This window comes from Desmodus rotundus, chromosome 2 (assembly GCF_022682495.2).
Source record: "Desmodus rotundus isolate HL8 chromosome 2, HLdesRot8A.1, whole genome shotgun sequence".
NCBI classification, from domain to species: Eukaryota; Metazoa; Chordata; class Mammalia; order Chiroptera; family Phyllostomidae; genus Desmodus; species Desmodus rotundus.
This window is the reverse complement of record NC_071388.1, coordinates 35,672,948-35,698,338: the sequence shown is the minus strand read 5'-3', so window position 1 is coordinate 35,698,338 and position 25,391 is coordinate 35,672,948. Positions and strand designations below refer to the sequence as shown.

Sequence of the window (25,391 nt, the reverse complement as noted above, 5' to 3'; positions counted from 1 at the left end):
GGAGTTTAGCTGGATAGATAAATTCTTCCATTTGTAACAATTTGAACTAGGGTCAGCCCTACAAGTTAACAAAAATTTGAGAGAAGTAGGAAAATGGTACAGGACCCTTACCTGTCCAAGGGTAGCTTCTGGAGAAACCTTGGCCTGAGGAATTTTCCAGGGAGTGGCCTGCTTAGAAGGACGCCCTCCTCTCCTCCCAGCCACGGGCTTTCGCCACTGTCACAGACCGACCAAGTGCCTCGAGGTGGAGCACGCGATTTCGCAGCTATCATGCAAGGAACTGATGTGTCCCTTTCTCGGCAAAGAACAATGTTCAAAAAGCACTGGTTTTTACTTTTTTGCCATGTTCTGTATACATTTTACTTATATTTTCAAAAATCAGAAAGAAAATTCTGGCATTCTATTCTGCCCATGTTGTCAATCCTGAGAATAGTATAAACCTTTATGTACGGAATCGTTACATAATTCTCCATGGAGTTACTTTTCATTGGACTGGAAGGGAGAGATGCGGTTATGTTTGAAAAGATAATTGAGATCTGTTCACAGTAAGCTGAAGATAACCTCCACTTTCACTTGGAAAAAAATAAGTTCCCAATCCCACTGGAAATAACAAACGGTGATAAACGGTGAGGCACTCACTAACCAGGGCACCCTCAACAGCTTCTGGGGTACAAAACAGGTCCGAAACCCACAGGAAATAGCGTTAAAATGAATACTCTTTGACACTGTCCATGGCAGCCCTCCTGATTCTGACTCTAGATGGTCCTATGAATCTAGGCCATTGAGGTACATGGCCCTAGAAAACCATTATTCAAAGCACATGGCAGAATTTTAATAATCATCTACTGTCATTTATTACATTCATAGCCCATACACTGAAGTCACCCATGTTTACTGTACCCAACCTGGTATTTAAATAGTCGTTTCTATCAGAGAATGCCCATTTATAAGTAGAGCTGATAATAACTAGTATTGTTTCAGAGAACTTCAAATCTTTTTATAAATGTGGTTAAGTCAAAGTAAAATTACCTCTTACTTTCACACATACAAGGAAAGCTGCAAATTATCTTCCTAGTGCTTTCATTTATAATTTAAAGTAAATCCAGAAATAACTAAAAACCAAAGTACCTTCATTTCTCATTAACTCTCCCCTGATTAACAGGTTCACTGAATAATCTTAATGCAAATACACCTGAAATGGAAGCATTTCAACAGTCCAAGAAGATATATCTGGACTCTCTGGAGATCTACCAAGGAGACATTTAACGTAGATAAGATCAGGAGAGAACCCATGCCTTACTGAAGAGTTTTCATTGAAAAGTAAACAAGGGAAAATACTCTGGGCTAGAACTGGTCTCACAAGCATTTCCCAACCACAGAAGATTCTTAGATCCAAGCACATCATTTTGTAATTGGAACCATGACATTCAAATTATTTACTATGGTTTTGTTTTAAACTTTGTGCATTTTCTTATAGATAGATAGACAGAGATTGTTAATTCTAAAATAACTGTATGTGTGGATGTGTGTGTGTGTGTATCCCGCTTGTATAGTGGGATATAGCACCAGAAACATAACATACATAGAAATGTCAGAGAAAAAGAAAAACAAAAAACAAAACAAAAAAATCTATACATATTCTAAAACTCCAAAATAAGAAATAAATACTACCCATGATTCTGACACAAAAAGGGATGATGAGGAGGCGGGGGAGTGCCTGGTTTTTTCCTAGTGTATTTCACTTCCTGGAATGCTGGCACGGGACGCAGGGCTCAGTTCTAGGACAGGCCGTGCAGGTGGTTGCCCAGCAGTCGTATGCTGTTTACACAAAACCATTATTGTATGAACTCTGACAACATACACGTCTTCCAGGACAGCTATCACTGGTCTAATTTAGTGGGACACAAGTAATAATCACAGGCACAATATTGTTTTGTATATAAAACACATACAAAAACTGTATGATTTTACAGACTTATGCTAAACAAGCTTTTTACCTTGTTTTTCTTCAATGGAACATCCTAAATGACTTTTTAAAATAATCTTTACTTTAAAAATGATTTCTAAAGCATTTTATGCAATATTTCAAAAAATATTTCTAGGAAACAGAAATAAAAATACGATTCTGAGATTCTTAAGCATGTTAAGTGGGGAAATAATTAAAGAGAATAAAGAAAAAACACAGGCATTCTGGAAGATAATTTAACTCTAGAAATTGGATGCTATACTGTTATGACCAGGCACGTCTATGACCATCTTATTGTTATTCTGGCACGTGCTATGTTTCATAAATGCACTTTTATACATTTGATTATGTGCACTTTAAGGAAAACTGGGCAGTTTGGGAATTTTCTTGGTGGTAGCTTCACAAGAACATAAGTAAACAAATAAAAATGGCATTATAAGTAGATTTTTTAAAAATCTTGATTAAAATGTTACTTGTAACAGCGGTAAGCAATTCATAAAAAAGTAGACTACTAGAAATCATGGCACATGTAAGCATTAGCCCCATTTAATATTTTTTTAGAGAAAGAAATTTTCTCTCACTCAAAAAAGTGCAAAGTGTGAGCAACCTTGTACTCGTTTCAATCAACAGGCCTAACCACAGAAGCCCCGTCAAGCCAACATCAACAAAGCCGATCCCTTCAAAGGACAAAGGTATCTGATTAGGTAAGACATGTAAAATAAACTGCTCTTCCCAACTCATATGCTCTCTTCTGAGATCCTGTTTCCCACTAAAAAAAAAGTTATACTAGTTACAAGGGCGTTTAGCTGATAAACACCAGAGATGGTAAAACTTGATTACAAATAAAAATTGCACAGGTAGAGACAAAAATCCGTATCCTGTCAGTGTTGGAAGAGACCTGACATGAAACAGGCACCGCAAGCTGGCCACACCACTTCTCCAGCACTGCACTAGGGAGGGGGCTAAGGCTCTCCCTGCGCTCCACAGCTCTGTCTGTCTGTGCTGGTCCAGTCGCTGAGCACAACAGCCAGCCAGCTTCTTCTGAAACGACTCCCACCTTTTCTTCCACCTTCACAGCACACCCTGAAACTCTGGGGGGGTAAACACACTCGCATGCACGCACACACACGTGCATGCACACCATAGTCAGCACTGCTTAAATTTCTGATCGCAGACATTTCTGAGGCTGTGGGCACTTACCTGGCAAGGATGTGTTAGGTAAACTTGCTTCATTCTCTCCCATCTTATTATTTCTTTTTAAAGGGCGCCAAACAGTTTCAAGTTGTTTCAGTTACCGTGCTAGAGTTATGACTTTCTGACTTTCTCCTGTAGTATTGTAACAGAATACTACCTGCTTTCTTCAGTGAATAATTACCATTCTGCTTCCTGAGTTACCTGGGCTTGCAGGACCTGTTTTACTATGAAGTGAGATCACATCCTTTGATCCAATGTACTGCTATTAATGTTTGCTTCACAAAACGTGGCTTTGTTTCAGTTTTAATATTAACTTTTAATTCCCTGCTTTCACTTTAGTCCCAACACGGATTTACATTTTTCCCCTGAAAGAGTGTTGATACCACAATACACCATGGTACAGAGCCAGAGTTTTATTTGTTTTGGGGTGTTTTTTTTTTTGGTGTCTCCATTCTGTTTCTCTTATAGTAATAAAATAAAATTTAAAGTGAATTTCCCAATGTCCACTTTTAAAAATACAGGGAGATAAAGAAGAATACGGGGACCACTTTTGTGCAGTGGTGAAAAAAAGGTTCTCGAGAATCTCCATACTAGCTGTGGAAGTATAACTGAGGAATGCTACTTCTTTGAGATTCAGCTTCCTCAGCTATTCAATGGAGATATTATCTATTTCAGGGGGTTATTATAAAATAGAGAGCTAAAAAATGCATGGCTGTGCTAAACACTGTAGATGGCAGATAATAAATAAACAGGCAAAATTGCCTCCTCCTTCTCCCTGTCTCCCCTTCTCTTCTTCCTTTTCCTCTTTCATCTTCTTCCTGTGCCCCCCTCTTGCCCTTCCTCTCCTTCTGGCCAGTGGGAAGAATGCCAAAACAGAGCACTGACGTCACTGTGTCCTGACATCAGCTGTGTCACTTACTGAGAGACCTTAAAGAAATGACGCAATGCAAGCCCGGCACCCCTCAAGGTCCTCCTTTATAAAAAGATATCGGTGTCTGCATTGCCTTTTGAATAGGTACATAGTGAATATGCCTTCAACTATTGAGCCTCAAAGAAAAATAATCTTTAACAAAGATGAGCGACAAATTAGAGATTTATCTTTTTTCTTTTGTAAGTGAGAAAGTAAATTACAAAATTAAGTTAATTATTTAAGCTCTGTCTCCCATTAGACATCTAAAATAAAAAAACAATCTCTGCTTTCATCCTCTATAATTCCTTAACATTTAGCTTGATCAGGTTTGTTAAAAAAAATCCAAGTCTCAAATGTTTCCTTTATTAAAATAATTCTCTCATTTTCAATTTGAAAAGAAGCTGCATATCATATTATTTGCTAGCTTATTAATGAAAAATTGATTACATAAGTTATATAAACAATAGAATTGGCAAACAACCAGACAAGTTTTCACAGAAGTATTAGAAATAAAAATAAACATGACTTTACAAAATTCTCATCACAGTTAATTTAGAGTTCTCTCTTTCATTACCTCTCTGTGTCACAGTTTCCCCATCTGGACCATTTAATTTCTAAGGCCCATTCTATAATTTTAATGCCACAAATCTCTGACTCAAAATTCTGGTTGTGGTTCATTTCTGAAGAGAGTACTCCTTTGCCTAGTACAATTGCCTAGTATAATATATACACAAAAGTAACCTGAAATTGAATGTTTGCCAATAAAACACTATAATCATCACATTCTGACTCCCCCGTAAGAAGAGAAACACACATATCAATCCTCACTGTTTATGACAAACTTGGAAATGTATTTACGTATCTGTCTTAGGCACCTAAAATTAGTCAATAACACAACATGTATAAAGCTCCCATTATCTAACAGCTGAATTATGGCACATAGGAAGTCATTACGAAAATAGAATAGAGAGTCCTATTTCTGAACCTAAGAAAAATGTAAAAATACAAACACCAGAAACCTCAAAAAAAATTTTTGCTGCACAGAACATGAATTCAGTTATAATGAAAGATTCAATCTTAATGATCATGAACGCACATTCTATTCCCTGCCCCTTCTATCTCTTTCTTCCCTCCCCTCTTCTCTCCACCTTTCCTTTCCTTCCACTCCCCTCCCCTTCTCCTTCTCCTTCTCTCTCCCTCTCTCTCTCTCTCCTCTCTCTCACCTTCTCTCTCTCTCTCTCTTGCCTTTAATGAATGGAAAACTGTTTCATTTATCATGTCCTTTGCCTAATTCATATACAGGGTTTTGGTATAAGCCTTGTAGGGGTCCAGAACAAGTCACCTCCAGATGTGCTTTTGTGGTATGCAAATTGTTTTGAGCTAAAGGCAACTTTAGTTGCAGGATCAGGAGAAATTTCTGCCCCCCACCCTTATCTTCCTAGAAGAGGTTGAACTAGAGGGCTTGCCCTAAGAGATTGTCAGTGATAACCTTTTTGACCCACTGACATGGCAGGGCAAACTTCTACTAACTAAGTATCTGCCTTTCTTGTCATCCTGCAATGACCCTTTGAAGCTCCGGAGTTCCATTACCTCATCCCTCACTCAGAATGTCTTCTATAACGAATTCACCTTTCCATCTGTGAACCTCTCCTGCGTGTGGAGTCTCTGACTGTCTCATGCATGTGGAGTTGCCTTACCTATGTATGCATTACATTTGGTTATTTTCTCTTGCTAATCTGTCTCATGTCTATTTGATTATTAGACAAACCAGAAGAACCTCAGGGTAAGGGGAAGTTTCTTCCTCCCCTCACAGTCTCTTCTATGTACTTTCCAGATCCCTTTATCAACTTAAAACCTGTCCATTCAGGGGGCACTTATCGCATAGTATTGTATGCACTGCTTAATTCTTCAATATTTTTGTCCCTGCGGTCTGTCATTTTGTACAACCCGTCAGAGAGCCCTTCTACTTACGAGACGAGATTCTGCCCCATTCATGATTCACTTAGTAAAACTAATTAGATCTTACTTCATATTTACTTGGTTGAATTTTGCGTTTAAGCCAGACATACACACACACACACACACAAATGCCATGGGTGGCATTAGGCAGAAAGCTTCACTGAATGGTGAAAAGGAAACAATATAATTATTAAAATTATGTTGTCTACGAGACTTAATGTGTCTTCTAATGCATTCTGAGACTTTGTTATAAAATTATTGAACACATTTTTTAAATGACTTAGATGACATATCAGAAAACATTCATAATAGAAAATGCTTAACTGCATCATCTGTTTGTGTATTCAACATTCTATTTCTAAAGCACACTTCAGGGAAAGAGTGGGCAAAGAAGGATGTTACAAATGTTGTCTTTTGTCACTCAGTTTGAGGGTTCCACCTAAACCACACATGACTGAGAAACCAATATTAAAGTTTAAGCTTGTGGGTGGTTATTAAAATGTTTAGTTATTATTTTCAAGACAAGATATATGGGATAACTTGAAAAAAAGAAAACGGTTATTTAAAGTTCCAAATGTTGTTATTGTATGTTATGGAACTTGGGACCCCGGGTATTTAAAATGTTACAATACTGCCGTGGGTGGTGTAGCTCAGCGGAGTGAGTGCCAGACTACAAAACAAAGGGTTGCCAGTTGGATTCCCAGTCAGGACACATGCCTGGGTCATGGGCCAGGTCCCCAGAAGGGGGCACTCAAGAGGCACCCACACATTAATGTTTCTCTCCCTCTCTTTCTTCCTCCCTGCCCCTCTCTGTAAAAATAAATAAATAAAATGTAAAATAAAATAAAATGTTAAAATATCTGTCTGGAAAAAGTCCAGCCATTGTTAATATAATGAGAACGGTTTGCACAACATCGATGTAACCTGGCAGCCAAGGAGAATGGATGTCTGTGCGTGAACAATGACAACTTTATTGTACTAGTCAGCGGAGGCAATGGACACTGTTAAGTGAGCATGTGTACTATGTGACTGTCACATTCAAAATGACTGAGCAAATAGAGCAATGAATCTGCATCAAATTTTGCATTAAGCTTGAACATTGCTCTGCAGAAACTATTCAGATGATTCAGAAGGCCTCAGCTATGGGCAGCTGGTAACTGGAGCTCCATGACAGCAACATGCCCACTCATGCATCACGTGTCTTGCAGAGATTTTTGCAAAGCATCAAAGTCATACAGGCGACTCAGCCAAGCCCCCTATAGCCCAGATTTAGCACCCTGCAACTTCTGGCTTTTCCTAAAACCTAAATCATCTTTGAAAAGGAAGAGATTTCAGACTGTCAATGAGATTCAGGAAAATACAACGGGTCAGCTAATGGTGATTGGGAGAACTGTGGGAGGTCCCAAGGTGCTTACTTTGAAGGGAACCGAGGCATCATTGTCCTGTGTACAATGTTTCTTGTCTCTTGTATCTTCAGTACATGTCTCTATTTTTTCATATTATGTGGCTGGATATTTATTGAACAGACCTCATATATCTAACAATGACATAAACTTGCTACTGATGTTCTTGATTTAAAATAAAACATGAAGAGAAAAACAGTTTGGTCAAAACCATATATATCCACATAGAGAAAAGAATTAGAACTCTCAAAACTGTAACCCTGCCAAGCCTTATTGGAAGGAAAGCCTGTGCTCAGAAACCAGGATGGATCTTTGAGGTTACAGTTCCAAGAATAGGTAGATGTGCTTGAAGGGTTATTTGAGCAATTGAAAGCCATCGGATTGGTTCTCTTTACCTCCCCTAACTGCCTAAAAGTAGAAAACAAATGACCCCTTCTGTGAAGGACACTTACATTTACAAAGGAAATTGCCATTTGTAAAAGTGTCTCCTTACCAGGAAGATGACTACCACTGGACTGGATGCAATTCTTATCACCTGAGAAACTCACTCACTGAAAGATAACCCTTAATTATGATGCACTGTTGTTTGGCTATAGCCAAGAATTCCAAGGCTGGAATTTTCTGATCCTTGTAGCTGCTAAATACTTTTGAGTCCTATCAGAAACAAGATAGCTAGGTAAGCTAGAAAAGAGGAAAATATGTACTATACAGGAAAAATGAGTAGAGACAAATTAAACAAGATTTTCTCATGTTTGGGATTGCTAGCTCAAAATATTCTACCTCCTCTCTTCTGGATTTGAGTACTATTATCCACCTAATTGCATTAAACAGAAATTTATCATGTATGCTTGAGTCTACACTCCCACTTCCTCATATAGTCACTAGGTCTTATCAATGTCATTGAAATCCACATCCTTAACTTTCCATTTCCTTTAGGTGAGGCAATTATCATCTGTTGTAAAGACAGTAACTCAGTAAATGAATTGCTCCTTTCCTCTAATCCATCCTTTCTATATCTGCCAAAGTAATCTTTCTGAAAACAGTCATACTATTTTCATGCTCACCTGTGCTCACTGTTCCACAGCCTACTCAATAATGTCACTATTGTATCACCACAATTTCCCATCCAACTGACTCTTAATCCTCCAATAACATCTAGTTCATTTAAACAAGCTTTTCTGACATCCCAAGCACACTTATAATTCTAAATAGTCGCATACAATATGCACAAAATCATATTTACTTTTCTATATATGTGAATACAAAATAAAAAATTGGTCAAAAAAAATTAAGGCCTACTTAGTGCTTTACATTAGGCTTGACTGACTGGTAGGCAAAAGTATCCTTCCAATAATAGTTACCATTGATATTTAGCTGATTATAAAAGAAATGGGAGCAAACGGACTTAGACATTGAGCTTAATAAAACAGGGAACACGAGCCTACTTGCTTAGCTAGAAAGCTAAGCTTCACACTCCGGGGTACTACAGCATTGCTCTGCCAAGGGGATTCACATTCCTCCCTTCCCTCCCCCAGTACCAGATTTTCGGGGGGCGCAGGGGGAGGTTCTGGACCATAGAGCCTATCAGTCTAACTAGGGGAGGTGGACCTATCAAAGTCCACACAATCTTGGGAAGTTCATTGGTCAACTTGGAAAAGCTTCTCGTCTCTTTCAAGCCCAAGCTAATATAATCCCAGGGGAACAAAGAATCTCAATCTCTCTCCCTCTCTCTCTCTCCTTCTCTCTCTCTCCCCCACACACACAACGACAGACTCACCTCGTGCATTTGCACATTCTTTCTTGACCTGGACCATGTGACCATGTGTGTCTAGCAGCTACCAGGGCCCACAGCAGAAGGCCAGGGCTCCAGAGGACTGAGCTTTAATGTGAGGCAGAAAGTCTGGACACTGACTTTTGCTCTGGCCTTGCTGAGGACAAGCTTGGACCCTTTCCATGGCAAGATGGAAGGAGATGGAACATTCAGAAGTCAGGAGGGGGCCCCCCATAATTTTACGTCATCAGTCATCATTAAAATGTAACATGGAACCCCATCCAACCTGCAGGTTTCAGGAAATTTCTTTCCTTGTCACATGGCAAGAACTCCACATCCACCAGTAACACCACCACTCACTAAACTTTTAATTCTCTACCATTTTTTCCATAAAACTGCATACATAACCCTAAGAAAATCAATATTGATGGAGAACAAAGAAACTTTCTTTCAGTAGTAACAAGCATCCATTAACTAGGAAAAAAAGATAAGTCATAATTAATGGCAGGTAGAGTATTATTATTTAATCATCTTTCTACTATAATTTTATTTAAAAAGAAGCCAATAAACTGTATTAACTATATGGTGACCTCCCCCCCAGAGTTGCTTAGCAATTACTGAGGCGTTGTAGGCTATTTCACATAATTAAGCTACATAATGACATGTAAAAGTAAGAGACCCAGACGTGCCACGCTGGAAGTCACGTAGCAGGGACACCACCGACAAGGCTCAGAGCAGCCTACCCCGGTGTGTGCCACTTTGGCAGGAGGGGTACTGTGAGCCAAATGTAATCAAAGTCTAGGACGTTCAGAAAAAGCTCCTCTTCATGCCCCCTCTCCACTGCCCGAATTTACATGGGAAAGGGGGGCTTGTGCCACACAGACAGCTGTTACAATGATAACTTTTGACCTAAGAAATGTATCTGTGTAACATGGCAAACTTGGTTTTCCATACATCTCCTTAGCCTTTCTGTGAATGGCCCTTTTCCCTTTCGTATCCCCGAAACCTTTACCCCCTTTCTTAGCTTGGGAAGCTACAAAGGCCTCAATTACCTGGTTGCCCTTTAGGCCTCATGTTGCGGTGAGGCTCCTGTAATTAAATTTGTTTTCTCCTGTTAATCTGTCTTATGTCAATTTAATGATTAGGAAAAGCAAAGAACCTGGAAGGAAAGAAGGGGAAAGTTTTCTTTCCTTATACTACAAAGCATTCTACTTGGCTGTTAGGAACAATGCTATTCAAGACTGTGGAAGAACTGTGTAACAAAACATTAAATACAAGCTTGTAATCATAGTGTGGAGTGATTTATGCACTTTTATGAGGAGCCCATAAAATCTTGGCTTAAGTGCCAGAACGGTTTAAAGTGACATACTCTTACTGGCAAACTCAGTCTCATCGATGTGAGTCAACTGATAGTGGGGAGACTGGCTGTGACAGCCATCTAAGTATCACCTGAAATGTGAACACAGTTCAAATGTAAATGGATATGTAACAGTATTCTCACAAAACCATAAAATGAAGAGGGCACACACACTTGACTAATTTACATATAACAAGCCACTGTTCAACAAACTCTGACAAAACTCCTTTAAGAGGAACCCTGAGAAAATCATTAAAGGGAAGGGATATGCGTGCTCACAGCCTGATATAGCATGGAATGGGGACCACATCAACTTGAGAATTTCTGGACATGCTAAAAATCTACAATAAGGCTAAAAAAAACTACAGTTAAGACTCTAGAATACCAAGTTTTAATAGAGAAAACAAGATAACAGAATGATAATAGAATGTCATCTTTTCAAAATTTAATAAAAAGGCTTAAATGGTATTATTTATTTGTAGATAAATTTATTTCCTCAGAACTCCCTGAAATGACCAATCCTGGAAACAGAAGTTTTGCCTCCATGCCAAAGAATGATCTAGAAACAGCGGTGGTAATATTTTGCAAGGATAACCTAGTCATTCCTGCTGAGATAAAATATTCTCCAGTTTTCAGCCTCTTCATTATAGACTTTTTTTAAAAAAGGACAAAATATTATGCTAAATGTGCTACAAGAGAACATTAACTAAATAAAAATATTTAATAACTATTCAGGGGGTAACAGCTTTACCTTCTAAGGTGAAGCTACAGTAAAAGGTAAATCTTATTGTCGTTAGAAACATTCCATTCTTCTCACTTATTAAAACATTAATAATAAATGAATGTGTTCAAAATAAACACAGCAACTATAGTGACTGCTTATTAAAATTAACTGTGTCTTGATTTCAACTCAAGAAGTATCACATTAAATTTTCTTTAATTTTGTACTTTTTCTTGTATTTATTTTTCTTTTATCCTTTTCTTTATTTAATTATTTTTATTCTTCTCCTCCTCCTCCTCCTCCTCCTCCTCCTTGTCCTCATTCTTCTTTAAATAAAAATCAAAGTAGAAAATAACAAGCTTTTGTAGAAAAATGATTTCAGGAGAACTACTTTTATTCAATATAATAATGAGCCACTACTTTCTACTGATAATTTTTTTCCCCTGAAAGCTCCTCTTCTACTTCCACATAGGACTACCTGCCAGCTAGCATTGTTATAGAAAAGGATATTCGAGTCCCCAACTCCCCTCCACAAGCAACTAGTCTATAAATAGACTTTTTCTAGAGTGCATAGCTTCTCTCTTTCTATAGGAACCAGATTGACAACATGAAAAAAAAAATCAGAGAACAAATGAGGTGAGATAAACATAACTTCTCTGGATGGACTTTACAGAATAATGATGATCTGAATGGATGAATCTACAAAAGAAAAAACCCAGGAGGACACTGGGAAATACGGCATCTGTTCACTGTGAGCAATGGTGGGCTCACAAAATGTGAACAATTTTAAGGATGAATAAACACAGGAATTGAGATAGACATATCATTGCTAAATTAGCTTTAAATATGTATTTCATTGTGTCTTTCACCTCTCTTCCAAAACCTTTAGTCTTTTATATCCTAACAAATCATTTAACTTTGATTTTCTTAATATTTTAAAAAACAAGCTGGGCAAACATAGCCCTGTCTTCAACTCTCAGGGCTTAGTTTTAGAGCATGTGCTGTTTTTAGATCTGCCAGATTCATTAGCATTTAATAAACACTTGATGACTGATTAATTTAAAACATAACACCATTATATGTTATCTTTGTCCTAAAATCTTTAACACAAAAATTAATAAAAGAGCATAAGGGACCTTATTAATTCAAAATGTGCTTAGTATTCCTGCTTCACTCTGAAGAGACCAGAATATGCCACTTTGCTGTAAAGACTGTTTTGAGCAGAAAGCAATTAGTTCTCTGCCTTTCCACTTTCTGTTTAAAAGCATATATTAACATTTGTACTGGTGTCTACTTCTTTAATAGGAGAAGAGCTACTCGAAGACAACTCTTAGTGCTGTCGGTGGAAATCAGGCTCTTCCGTGGGGTCACGGGGAAAGCATTCCAAGGACCCACGAATGGGAGGTTATGAGGAGGCAAGATGATGTACTCAAGTGGAAATCTGCCCCTGCATTTCCAATGTCCCATCTCCCTCCATCCTGTCATGGAAAAGGAACAGCCATGTCTTTAGCAAGGCTAAAAAAAAAAAAAAAAAAGACAGTGTCCATAGTTTCTGCAGTCTTTTGAAGTCCACAAAGTATGCCCCGGGCCAGTACCTGCTACCCGGCATGGTCACTTGCTCCCAGGTGAGAGAGTACACAAAGGAACAGGGTGAGTGCAGGTCATGGGGTGGGGGGTGGAGAAAGAGAGAGAGGGGGAGAGAGAGGGAGAGGGCGAGAGGGGGAGAGAAAGCATCTTTGTTTTCCTAGGATTTTATCAGTTTCGGTTCGGGATGGGATGAACCAGGTGCTTTTTCAAAATAACCAATAAACTTTCCAAGCTTTCACAGGCTTTTTGATAGATCCACCCCCTAGTTAGACTGACAGGCCTCTATCTTCAAACACCTCCCTCTTTTCCTCCCCCCAAGACCCGGTACTGAGGGGAAAGGGAGAGTGCTGTTAATCCCCTTGGTGGAGCAACACTGTGATCCCCTAAGGCGTGAAGCTGTAACTTCCTGGTGGGGCAAACAGCTCCTGCTCCTCAGTGTATTAAACTCCTTGTCTAATTCCCTTTGCCTCCTTTCTTATTAATAACTAGTTAACTACCTACAGTAACATTAGCACCTGAAATGACATATGTGGATAAAAAACATGCTACGTAACCCTTAATTTACAATGCAATCCCTCCCCTCATCTTCCCATAATTTACCTCCCTCCCCAAGAGATTTCATAACCCCCTTTCCTTCGTCCATCCTAAGATGGTATATAAGCCTCAAATTCTGGAACCACATTCCTTTTATGCATGTATTTATAAAAGGGGTATGCATCCAAATCTGTATTTTTTCTCTTATTGTCTTTTGTTGGTTTAATTCTTGGCCACTGAACCCAGGTGAGTAAAGAAAAAAAAAAAGTTTCTTCCTCCCCTATAATTTCAAATCATATATAATTTTACATGTAAGAAACTTACATCAGCATACTACCTTTCCTCCTTCCTGTCCTTTATGATGCTGATACCATACATTTATTACTACACATGTTATAAACCACACAATACAGTGTTATTATTTTTGCTTTACACAGTGAGTCATTGTTAAATACAGTCATACCTCGGTATTCATCAGCTCCAGAACTGGTCAAACCCTGGACTCATCGCATTTTGATCAGAAAAAAGTGTTTCAACACTTGGCGTTTGCTTGAGATTCATCGCACCTGCTAGAACTTGCGGGAGTCACATTTGGTGCTCGTTAGTTCCGGCCCTCGTCACCGGATCAGAACGGATTAATGATGAATGCCGAGGTAGCACTGTATGTTAGAAGTACAAAAAATATTTTCTTATATTAACCGACAGATTTACTATTTTATGCAATTTGTCCCTTGATGTAGATTCCAGTTTAACCTTTCTACTGCCTAAAAAGTGCCCTTTAACATTTCATTGTAGTTCTTGTTTCCTAACAATAAATTCTCTCAGTTTGTGTGTGAAAAGCCTTTATTTAGCTTTCATTCTTGAAAGATATTTTCTTATACACAGAATTCTAGATCAATATGTTTCATTTTCTTTCATAATTTTAAATATAGTTTTCCTTGTCACCTGGCTTAAAGAGTTTCTGACAAGAAGGCTATGATTATTTTTATCCTTTACATGCTATATGTCATGTGTATTTTGACTCTTGCTGTTTCTATTTATTCTCTTTATTACTCATTTTTAGTCAATTTAATTATTCAATGACTTGGTATAAGTTTGTTCATGTTTATTATGCCTGAAGTTTGTTGACTATCTTGGATCTGTCAGTTTATAATAGCCACCAACGTCTAAAAAAATTCTGCCATTAGTTGCCATATTCAACTATTTTTCTCTCCTTTCTTCACACATTCTCCTTCTGTTACCCTTATTACACATATGTCGTCCTGGCTGATGTGGTTCAGTGGACTGAGTGCTGGCCTGTGAACTGAAAGGTCGCTTGTTAGATCCCCATTCAAGGACCATGCCTGGGTTGCAGGCCAGGTTCCCAGCGGGGGGCGTGGAAGAAGCAACTGATGATGTATCTCCCGCACGTGGATGTTTCCCTCCCTCTCTTTTTCCCTCCCTTCCCCTCTCTCTAAAAGTAAATAAATAAAATCTAAACAGAATAGTTACACATATGCCATAAATACACAGAGAGAGAGACAGAGATGCACATAAACATAGATGTGGATACAGATATAGATACATAGACAACCAGCAGGCCACTGGAGCTGTAAGTTTTTCAATCCTTTCCTGATATATTTCTGTTTGCATATTTTTTCTTTCCATGTATTTCAGTTGACCAGTTGTTCCATCTGCAGTATCTGTTATAATGTAAATCTCATTCCATAACATTTTCATTTTTAACCCTTTTCATTCTTAGAAGCTCTGTTTGGAATTTTAAACACTTTTATTTAACATTCTAAGATGTTCATATCTTGTAATTTTTCCTCATTAGGTTCATGTGTGCCTTACTATCATTGCACATATTTATAATAGTAACTCTAAGGTTGTGCCTAATTTATCATTCTGGGTCTGTTTTTATTAATTAATTCTCTCCTGATCATCAGTTTCAATTTGCTGCTTCATTGCATGTCTGGTGATTTTTTATTGGGTTGAGAACATTTTAACACCCTGACTTGTGTTGTAGAGTGGTGTATTAGGTTGTATCCCTTTAAAGGTGTCAGATTTTGCTTGGGTCGAATGTTGTTTATCAAGCAGCCTGGGTCATTTTGACAATTGTTTTATAATTTTTTAAAGAATACTTGGAGAAGCCTTTACAATAGAGTCTTTACCACTAAGGTGGGTGCCACTTTTGGAGCTCTACTGGCTGACTTGTCCAGTCAAAAAGTCTCTCAGCTCTTATTGGTGGGAACATGAATAATTGCTAGCCTAGGGTGAGTTGTGGAATTGTTCGTTTTGGAGCTCTCTGGTAATTGTCCTTTCATAACAGCTGTTCTTTGTTCAACATCATGTAGTCGCATGCTTTGCACTAATTGCTACGAAGTTAAGACTTCAAGGTTCTCTGCAGATGTCTGAAGCTGTTTCTTTGTGTAGTTCTCTGTTCTCCAATCTTACATCCATATACATAGTACTGGTGGCTCATTCTCCCCAAAGCTGAGTCTCTGTCTCTTCAACTTGGATATGTTTTGGTTCTTTCTCCCTTCATCATATTCTGGAAATTGCCTCTGGTTAGAAGGCTAGGACAATTTTAAGGCTTCCCTTTTTTAATTCCCCATTCTCAGGAATCACAGAGCTGAGATCCCTGTTCCAATGTCTGAAAAACAATTGTTTTAGATATTTTTTCCTGTGCACTAGTTTTATGTCAGGAGGCAAGTCAAATAGAATTTGTCCCTTCAGAGGCAGAGCAGAAATGAGGTAACCTTTCTGGAGGACAAGTTAGCAAATAGATCTAAAATACACAGTAAAAGTCATACCATTTGAAATTTCACTCCTAGAAAATTTTCCAGGACAATAATCAGAAGTCTACATATAAGGTTATCTAACATTTATCAGTGTCATTTACAACATGACAAATAAGCAATTAAATGCTAACAATGAGATTTTTAAAATCAATTATTAAACAATAGAATGATAGAATAATCTGCAATTATTAATGCAGAACTGTTTATTGACTTACCAAATGTCCTACATATTGTATGTTATGTTTTTGTCAAGATATATGACATATGCTAAAAATATAAAAACAATTACTTCTACATTATAGAATTATTGGCTGCTGTCTAATTTTTACTTGCATCCTTGTTGATTTTTTTGATATCTTAAAACAAGTTATGTGTTACTTTAGAATCAAAAGAAAGATTTATTTGCTATTTTGAGAAAAACATTAAGCCTTATTTATGGCTTTTTTACTGTTCTTTATGTTAAATTGGAAAGGTAAAAAACAGGAGGATCTAAACTGTGCTTTCTAAAAATGCCAAGGATACTCACACAATTTATCTGTAATTTATGTCTCTGGTGTTTCTAAATGGAATCTTAAGCTTGTTAGTGTTATTAAATAGTTAATATAAGGAAACATTTATATGTGTATAAACAGGTATTTGGTAAGTATTTGATGAATTTAGTTGATAAGGAAAGATATTTTTGTAAACATTATGAAGAAATCCTTAAAGCGACCTAGGAGGAAAACCTATGGTGTTATTTTTAAAGCTGTAGCACTATTTGGGGAGGAGGAGAAGATAAATTTCACTCAGCAGACATTTCACAGCTTGTTTCTCACAAGCCCGTACTTTTACAAAGAATTACGTAAGTATCTTAGCCACCATGTTGTTGGGAAGATTTTAGTTTGAAGAAGGAAACAGCAGGACAATGCTGTTTGAGATCTAGAAGAAACAAGCCACCTGAGAAAAAACTTTCACTCTGAAGAAACCTAGCAAAATATATAAAAGAAGAAATGACCTCAACATTTCTTGTTCTTTATAAAACAACAAAATTACATTCTTATGATCATTAACAATATATGACCATTAACAAAAATATAGACAGAAAAAATAGAATTTAAATAACAAATTATTCCATTCTCAGAGATAGCCATTATTTACTTTTAAAATACACCTTAGAGAGAAACAGAGGGAAGGGGAAATGACATGGGTAGATAGATACATATATAATACAGACGTAAAGAGATAGAGTTATATTATCATAGTTATAGAAATAAATAGCAATATAAATTCAAATAATGTACAGAACATTTTGAAACACCTTTTTTGTTACAATTATACAGTAAATATCATTCTATTGATATCTTTTTGATGAACTTTGGAGTCAGTGAAATGTGGAGTTAAGTCATGGCCACTATTACTACTAGTGTGACCTTGAGCAAATTATTTCACATGTCTGAGCCTCAATTTTTATTTTATTAAAATAAAGAAAACACTTGAACCTCCACAAGGGGTTGAGGTGATAGTTCCATATAATAATTCCGGGCCTGATCATAATAGGCTCTCAACAAAATTTTACAAGAATAACGATTTATTGTTTCTGTTTTACTGTTAGTATAAGGTTAAAAACTATTATGATCTATTGGTTTTGGATTTTTTGCCAAGTCACAATGATTTTCTCTTATTTGTTTCCCAAATCCACAGGGACAGAGCATTTTGTTCTATGAACTATAGCTCATTCCACAGGTTACAGCTGGTTGGATCAGTAGGTACATAAAACTTCTACTAGGGAGGTCAGAGATTTTGCCCCCTGGAATTTTAATTTGAGACTGAAATAGAATTAAAGTTAGGCTTGTAACATGTAAAGTTGGGAGCTACATGCACAGCCATGTTTACCCCTGTGAGATGAGGGACCATAGAAAGCTATTCACAGAAGGGAGATTAATGAATTTCATTTGTATCAATAAGCATAGATAAGAGGTAAAAAGATAAATTAGCTTGAATTACTCATTTTTTTATTAGTTTCAGTCATTCCTAAGGCCTTCCCTTTGGATTTCATGGAACAGTGGCTCAACTTGATGTTCCAGGATACTTGGACTGAGCCTCTCGCCTTAATGTATGTGAGAAAAACACCTCTTTGACCCTACACAAACTGAGTTAATAAAGAAATGGTTTTGAGGACCTATTCTGTTACCCTCAGACCCCTTAGCCTGACTAATGGTAATGATAATTGATTAGAGAGAGTGTAAGAGAATGATGAAGGAATTGATGGACAAATTATTTTATAGAGAGTAATTGCTGTCTGTGAGACTAATCCTTTTTGTTTTTCAGGGGTGAAGAAATTAGGAGAATGGTAACTTTGAGTCATTAGCCAGAGTAGAGGGACTTTAGGAGGACCACATGAAAAGTTTTGGAATGTAAAATGTGTTTGCTGCCACTAGAAAGTCAAAAGAAAATGTCTTGACTTATGCCTTATAAAACTTAATCTACAGAATATCTCAATCTGGAAAGCAGGATTTAATATTTGGCCAGACATGGTAGGCTGTATAATGGTCCCCAAAGATGTCCATGCCCTAATCCCTTATACCTGTGTACCTATTATGTTATATGACAAAAGGGAATTAAGTTTGCAAATGCAGTTAAGGTTGCTAATCAGGTAGGTGATCTTGCCCCTGAGTTGGAGAGATGACCCTGAGTTATTCTAATGAGCCCAAGCTAATAGCATGAGTCTTTAAAAGTAGAAGAGGAAGAGATGGAAAGGAGTGTTGGAGACATATAATGTAAAACAGACTTGATCTGCCACTGTTTGCTTATAGGGTGGAGGGAGGGACACAAAGCAATGACTGCAGGTGGGCTCTAGAGGCTGCACAAGGTAGATTCTTCCCCAGGCTTCCAGAAAGGGTAGAGTCTCGTAAATCCCTTGGTGTTACCCATGGTGGACTGATGATCTACCGAACTATAAAATAATGACTTTGTTTTGTTTTAAGCCATCCTGTTTGTGTTAATTTGTTATAGCAACAGTAGAAATCTAATAAACCAGTATGTTTTAATTACTGAGTTAGAAGTATATTTGTGATTTAAAGTGACTTATAGGACTGTTCTATTCCATAGGAATGAAATAGCATTGCCAGGGTTTTGATCCAGGAAAGGGAAAGACTGAATCCATAAAGTTTAAAAGAGCAATGGAAACCAATAAACTTAGGTTCTGAACTTACCATGAATAATTCTTATTCAATCCACTATACTAAATGATCTTTCATGAATTTCTTAATTAATTTAGGCTAAAGTTAGCTTGAATTGTTTCTGTTATTTCTAACCAAACAATTTTAATGACTAGAACTATTAAGGATAATTATTCCAACAACAGGTACAAATGGCCTCAGGCAGGGCTGTTGAACACTCTAGTTCTAGAGTGGGAACAACATGTAGTGCTTCTCATTATTTTTCAAATGAAAGTAAATCCTAAAACATGCTATAAAGAGCACTTCATGTCAATCTTACAAAAACCTCGGGAAAGTCAACACTATACTACACAGTGAGAAACTGAGGTACACAAAAGTTTAATAACTTTGCCAAGGTCATAAAGAACTTGAATCAAACCCTGGTCTTTGTGAGAACAAAGCTCATTACATCATTCATTCATTCATTCATTCAGTAAATGTTTATTGACTACTTGCCAATACCAGACACTGTGATATTTAGCTTCCTGACATTTAATAAGGCTTCATTATGTGCCAAATAATTTGTGCATAATTAATTCATATAATCCTTGATGCATTGTCCATTTCACAGATGATGACAAAAAAGGGTAAGAAACTAGCCTGAGGTCTTGCAAATGACAGAGCCAAGATTCAAACTAGGTAGTGTGGTTCTTAGTGACTGTCGGTCTTAGGTTGCTGATACACAAATATAGTCTCTGTTCTCATGGGGGTTATACTGTAATTAGAGAGACAGATGAAAATAAAGCAAACAAACAAATAAATAAGTACTAATAGACATAGGGTTATGTAAAATAGATTAGGATGTGATGTGGAAGAAAAACGAGATGTCAAAAGAATTCTAAAGAAGTAACATTTAAAACAGAAATAAAATTTGAGGAGCCAACCACAGGAAGGTTCAAGGAGTAAAGAGGGGGTGCATATTGGGAACATGAGAAAAAACCTAGAAGTAGCTAAGAACTCGGTCCTTTCTTCCAATTGAAGGAAGGCCAGTGTGCCTGTAGCAAAGGTTTACTTAAATAGGATTAAACCATGAGAACTGCAGCAATAAATGGACAGATTAAACATTGGGTTTATAGTTTTTTTATTACTTGAAATAAAATTTTCTCAAAATATTAATAAGAATTCATTTAAAATATTATTTTCAAGTGAATTATATATGTCTAATAAATCTTCTCGGCTCTCTTCCATTTGTCTGTATGGGATGAGCATCGTTGCCATTTGCTCCCATTAGGGACCAAAACACAGCCTTTACTGAAGGGCCGCTATTCCAGGTGCAGAAGCAAAGGCATCCATAGCATGAATTATAACCAGCTGGTCCATGTGGTCAGCTCACTCCTAATTTACTGATCAGCAGGTCAGTTTTAGCTCATGGTAAATAAGCTAAATCAATTTTATTATTTTCAGTTTTGGTTACAAGTAAAATCAATTATGTGATATACTGCCACTTTAAAGCTTGCGTTATTTACTTATATTTAAACGTAGTACTTAAATTCATAGTCAAAATCAGAATGTTACTCAGAAGTTTTGTGAAAAGGAATGAATTAATAGTAATATGCTTTTGTTAACAAGGGTATACACATAGAATGTCTCCTTGTTTGAATTCATTAAAAATAAAATAAAATCACCATTCCCTATAATTATTAATAAATTAATTAAAATATTGAATAATATATATACACACTAACTTTATAATTGTTATAAACCCAATGCGACAGATACCAAAAATAAATGACATTATTAAACAATATATACACTTACAATAATTAAAAAGTAAGAAATAATTATTTTATCAAACCTAATCTGACTAATAACTTATTTAAATTAGTGTGATAACTATTCCTCACTAACTCTGATTTGCAAAAATAATAGGAGCTATTGAACATGGTACACTGAATGACTTATAGAAGATGTCAAGAATATATGTATATTTGTCAATAAAAACTGGACTTTAAGTTTTTTTAAACAAAAATCACTGAAATTTGTTGGCAATCCTCTGAGATTAAAAATATAATAACATCAAAGAGGCAGATCTTAAAATAATATTGCAAAACAAAATAATTTGTGTTACAGAGAAATATCTCTTAAATTTTCTTTTCTTATGATAAAGAAGGGTAGAGGCATGAGAGAATGAGATTGTTCTTATTGGGTAGGCCAAAAATTCCATTTAGTTTTTTTCTGTAAAATAAAAGACACACTTTTCATTTTTACCAATAACACTATTGATTTGGATATTGTGAGTATGTCGGCTGTCTCCCAGCTATTGTCTTCTGGTAGAGGCCAGGGATGCTGCTAAACATCTTCCAATGTGTAAGGCATCCCCACAGCAAAGAATTATTTGGCCAAATGTCAATGGTACCAAGAAGCTTCACAAACTACTTTTGACACAGTTGATCAGTCACAGCACCTTCTCCATGCACTGCACAAATGTCTCGTTGCATTTCAGTTGTGTTTTTACCTTTCTTGAAATAATAAAGCACATTACACTGAAAATGTGTATTTTCTTCCATCTTCAATATTAAAGTGGCTGTATAAAAATTCACCAATTTTGGTAAGTTTTTTTAAATGCACACTGATATGACAGCTGTCACAATGAAATCTAATAACCTTGTTTTGAATGAAGTTAAAGATAACTAAGCACTCCTAGAGCCATCTTGGTGAAAAAACTAAACAAACTTTTTTGCCAACCCAATATATCTACTATACGGGCATACTCTTTGTTAAACTTATCGTTTCATTTTTCCAAAGTGATACATATAAGTCTTTTGACCAGTATATTCCTATTAAAAATTTCTGATACAGTCTATGTTTTAAGGTATTGGAATAATGCATGTTGCTGTATATTTAGGGTGCTGCAAATTTGCCCTCTAGGAATACTGCAGCCTTATAATCAGCAAGGAATATAAAGCATTTGCTTAATGAGAATTTGTGTTGGCAAAAAAATCCTTCGAATGGAACATTTTAATTAGGGCCTCTCAATGAGAAAAACTGCAAGGAATTTTTTTAAAGAAAAAAGTTGTGTTTTCTCTGTGTTTATAAAAAAAACAAGAAACAGAAAACACAGACATTTGGGAGGAAGAGAAAACCAGGCTTTCTAGCATGTCCACCTTTATGGCAGTGCATTTTTACAAAAGCATGCATTTATGAAAGTATATACTTCTTATGTCTCCTATATCTTCTTCATAGTTTTAGCAGAATTACTTTCATGAAATGTATCTAAAAGGTAGAGTTATGTGGAAAGACAGGGACACAGAAATTCTATGTGAGTGTTTTTCACTTTCTTTTTTTGACCTATTTATTTGGGAAAATTATGTAAATATGTCAAAAAAGTAAATAAATAAGTCCTTTGATAGGGAGACACAAATTAAACTGAATTGCCAGTGGAAGAGTTCACATCACATATTCTCTAACAAAGCAGGCCATCACTTCTTTCCCCACAACCTCAGAGTGCCCAGAACGACATCTCAGATGAGCATCTGAGAACAAGACACACCATTCACACTTCCCTGACTTTTTACAGAGATTTTCCTGTACCAAAGATGCTCCTCAGATACCACAGATAAATATATTCTCAAGATACATAATAGATCACGTATTATTCAAGACCCATTTCAGCCCACAGGCCACTCCTCTGAGCCGACTCTCTCTGGCATTCTCCCATGTCCCTCACCCCAGTCCTGTGTGGGGCTCTGTGTTCCTCTAACGGTGACACTGCTCATTTGTGGGCAGAGGGTACAAATATCCATGCAACAGTCAGATCAGCCCTGGCTAACTTTATATTTGGCCCAGAAGGAATTGTTTTCATTTCAGACTAGTTCAATATTTTCATATTATATGATTTACCATAAAATTCCAGATTTCCAGCTTTGCTAGAGAAGAATAACAATCTGCCACATTTTCACATGGCAAAAATTCTTTGGATCAGAGTCGCTCCCATGCAAGAGTCAGAAGGTTGAAAACCCTTCCTCTTGTCTCCCTATTCTGGTTCTGTCAGCTCTTACATAGTATTCTATCTATAGTGTGTGTGTGTGCGCGCATTTCCATCACAGAACTATTTCTCTGGACTTAACCCAATAATCTCATTTACTTTTGTCATTCTAGCCTGTATGTTATATGACTCTGATGCCTCTCGGTTGTGGAAACATGAACATCACAGATAATTTGAATGCATACGTCATTTATTATTACCATTATCTTTATTAATTCAGCCAATCTTAATCACAATATCTCCATTCCCTCACTTCAAATTCATTTTCAATGCTACTAAAAATACATATTTATCCTTACCATTCCCCTCCTCAAATGTTCTTTCTTTTTTTTTTTTAATTTAATGTGTTAAACATGTAATGACCGTAAGAGAGGCTGTCAGAAGGTAAAGCTATTGATGATTCTCCATCTGGATAACTGATCCACATATAATGGAGTTAGTTTAAACAACGTCCCATGTTCTTATTTTCCTTTCAGATAATTGGCTTCCTGCCTAGCATTGAACACAGAAGGCCCAGGGAAGCACCAGAAGTTCTGCCATAAGCTTCTGGAATCAGCTGACAACCACAGGGTCCTTGGGGAAGTCAGAACTCTGTATAATTGCCTGAAATCCCTCCAGGCCTAGCTAGGCTTGATTTCAGGGACTAATGGTTCATTGGTTCAATCTGTCTGCTAGCTCACCAGGAGAAAACAGGCTTTCCATCTCTTGTAGTTACGTTTTTAAAAAATACACTCAAACTTTGTCCAATCTTTTGAAAGATACAGAAAGGAGTATATGTTTCTGTTTAAACACTAATAAAAAATAGCAAACATTACCTAATCATCTAGTATATGCCAAGTACTGAAGGATGTGAGTTATACATATTTTTTCATCATACTGGTCAAACTTGAGCTAAGTATTCTCATTCATTTTTGTAAATGATGGAGCTGAATTGTAAAATAAATGTGAGATATATTTCCTAATATAATAGGATTAATAACTGGAACTTCTGGGCTGTAAACCTACATACATTTGATGCCAAGCCTGCACTTACTTTATATAAGCTATGCTGTGCCTTCTCCCAAGCAGTAAAGTCCACTTATTTCCAATCTCCCTGGGGGAGTGGGGCCTTAGTAATGAGCACATGGGCCTTGAATTAGTGGTCAAAGAGAAGTCTGGAAGGCATAATCCTACTGGAAAGCACCTGAGGATGTTTACCTGGGAAAGAGAACACAAACGACCTAACTGCAGTTTCTGAATATTAAGAGCATGAATCAGTTGTCTTTAAAGACTTAAGGTCATGCAAGAGGGGCTTTTTATAAAAATTAACACAAAATTACAAATGAAAAATAAGTGATTAAAGTGAATATATATCTAGCATGAAAATAAATGTCAAAAATTTTAAATGTCAACATATATCACATTTACTTACCAAATCAGAAAAATAACCTAATACTATTTTTAATTAATTAACCATCTGGCACACTTTTATAGCGCTCTTTTCTCTACAGTTTTGGCTGTATATTTTTTATTGCTTCCTTAATCATTGTATGGCAATGATTTTGTCATATTTTCTACAGAGAGACTAGAGAGAGGTTTTTGGCATGGTTGGTTAAAATTTGTTTTTTATTAATGATATTTTAGAAAAGTTTCCTTCAGTTTCACAGTCATTATTGGAAATACCATATAAAATTTTAGGTTTGGCAAATTAGGGTAAAACCTCTGTCAAGTCTCTCTCATTTATGAGCTTTCACAGATGCATTCAGTGTTTATAGTACTGCTTGCTGTTCACTACACCACACCACAAACATCGACATTCTGAGAATTACATTTTGTGAAGTGCCCATCGAAAACCAAATATACATGGTGTGCACTTCTAACTGAATGTGCTACCTTACAGAATATGTATCTGAGAACAGAAAGCCTCGGCAAGAGAAACTTTTACAGAATTATTGCTGGGGCCTCTTGTAGAATGTTGGAAGTTACTCAAAGATATTCGAAATATTATGTTGAATTGTATTCTTTCATTTGGTTATCGCTCTTTT

The 25,391-nt window shown here is 36.7% G+C and overlaps 1 protein-coding gene across 9 annotated transcripts in view; it reads right to left on the bottom strand.

Annotated features, from left to right (window-relative positions):
- NAALADL2 (N-acetylated alpha-linked acidic dipeptidase like 2) overlaps positions 1–25,391 on the bottom strand; it is a 1,136,857-nt gene that overhangs the window by 831,678 nt on the left and 279,788 nt on the right. For 2 of the 9 annotated variants that reach the window (XM_053918085.2, XM_053918086.1), the window contains exon 1: positions 3,167–4,293. The exons of 3 other annotated variants lie outside the window; for them this stretch is intronic. In XM_053918085.2, the coding sequence (XP_053774060.1) occupies positions 3,167–3,209 (43 nt within the window). In that variant the 5' untranslated portion in view covers positions 3,210–4,293. Of the gene's footprint in view, positions 1–111; positions 292–3,166; positions 4,296–25,391 lie in introns of those variants that run through there. 4 more of the 9 variants (XM_053918090.2, XM_045198092.2, XM_024563652.4 and 1 more) reach the window with 4 other exon arrangements.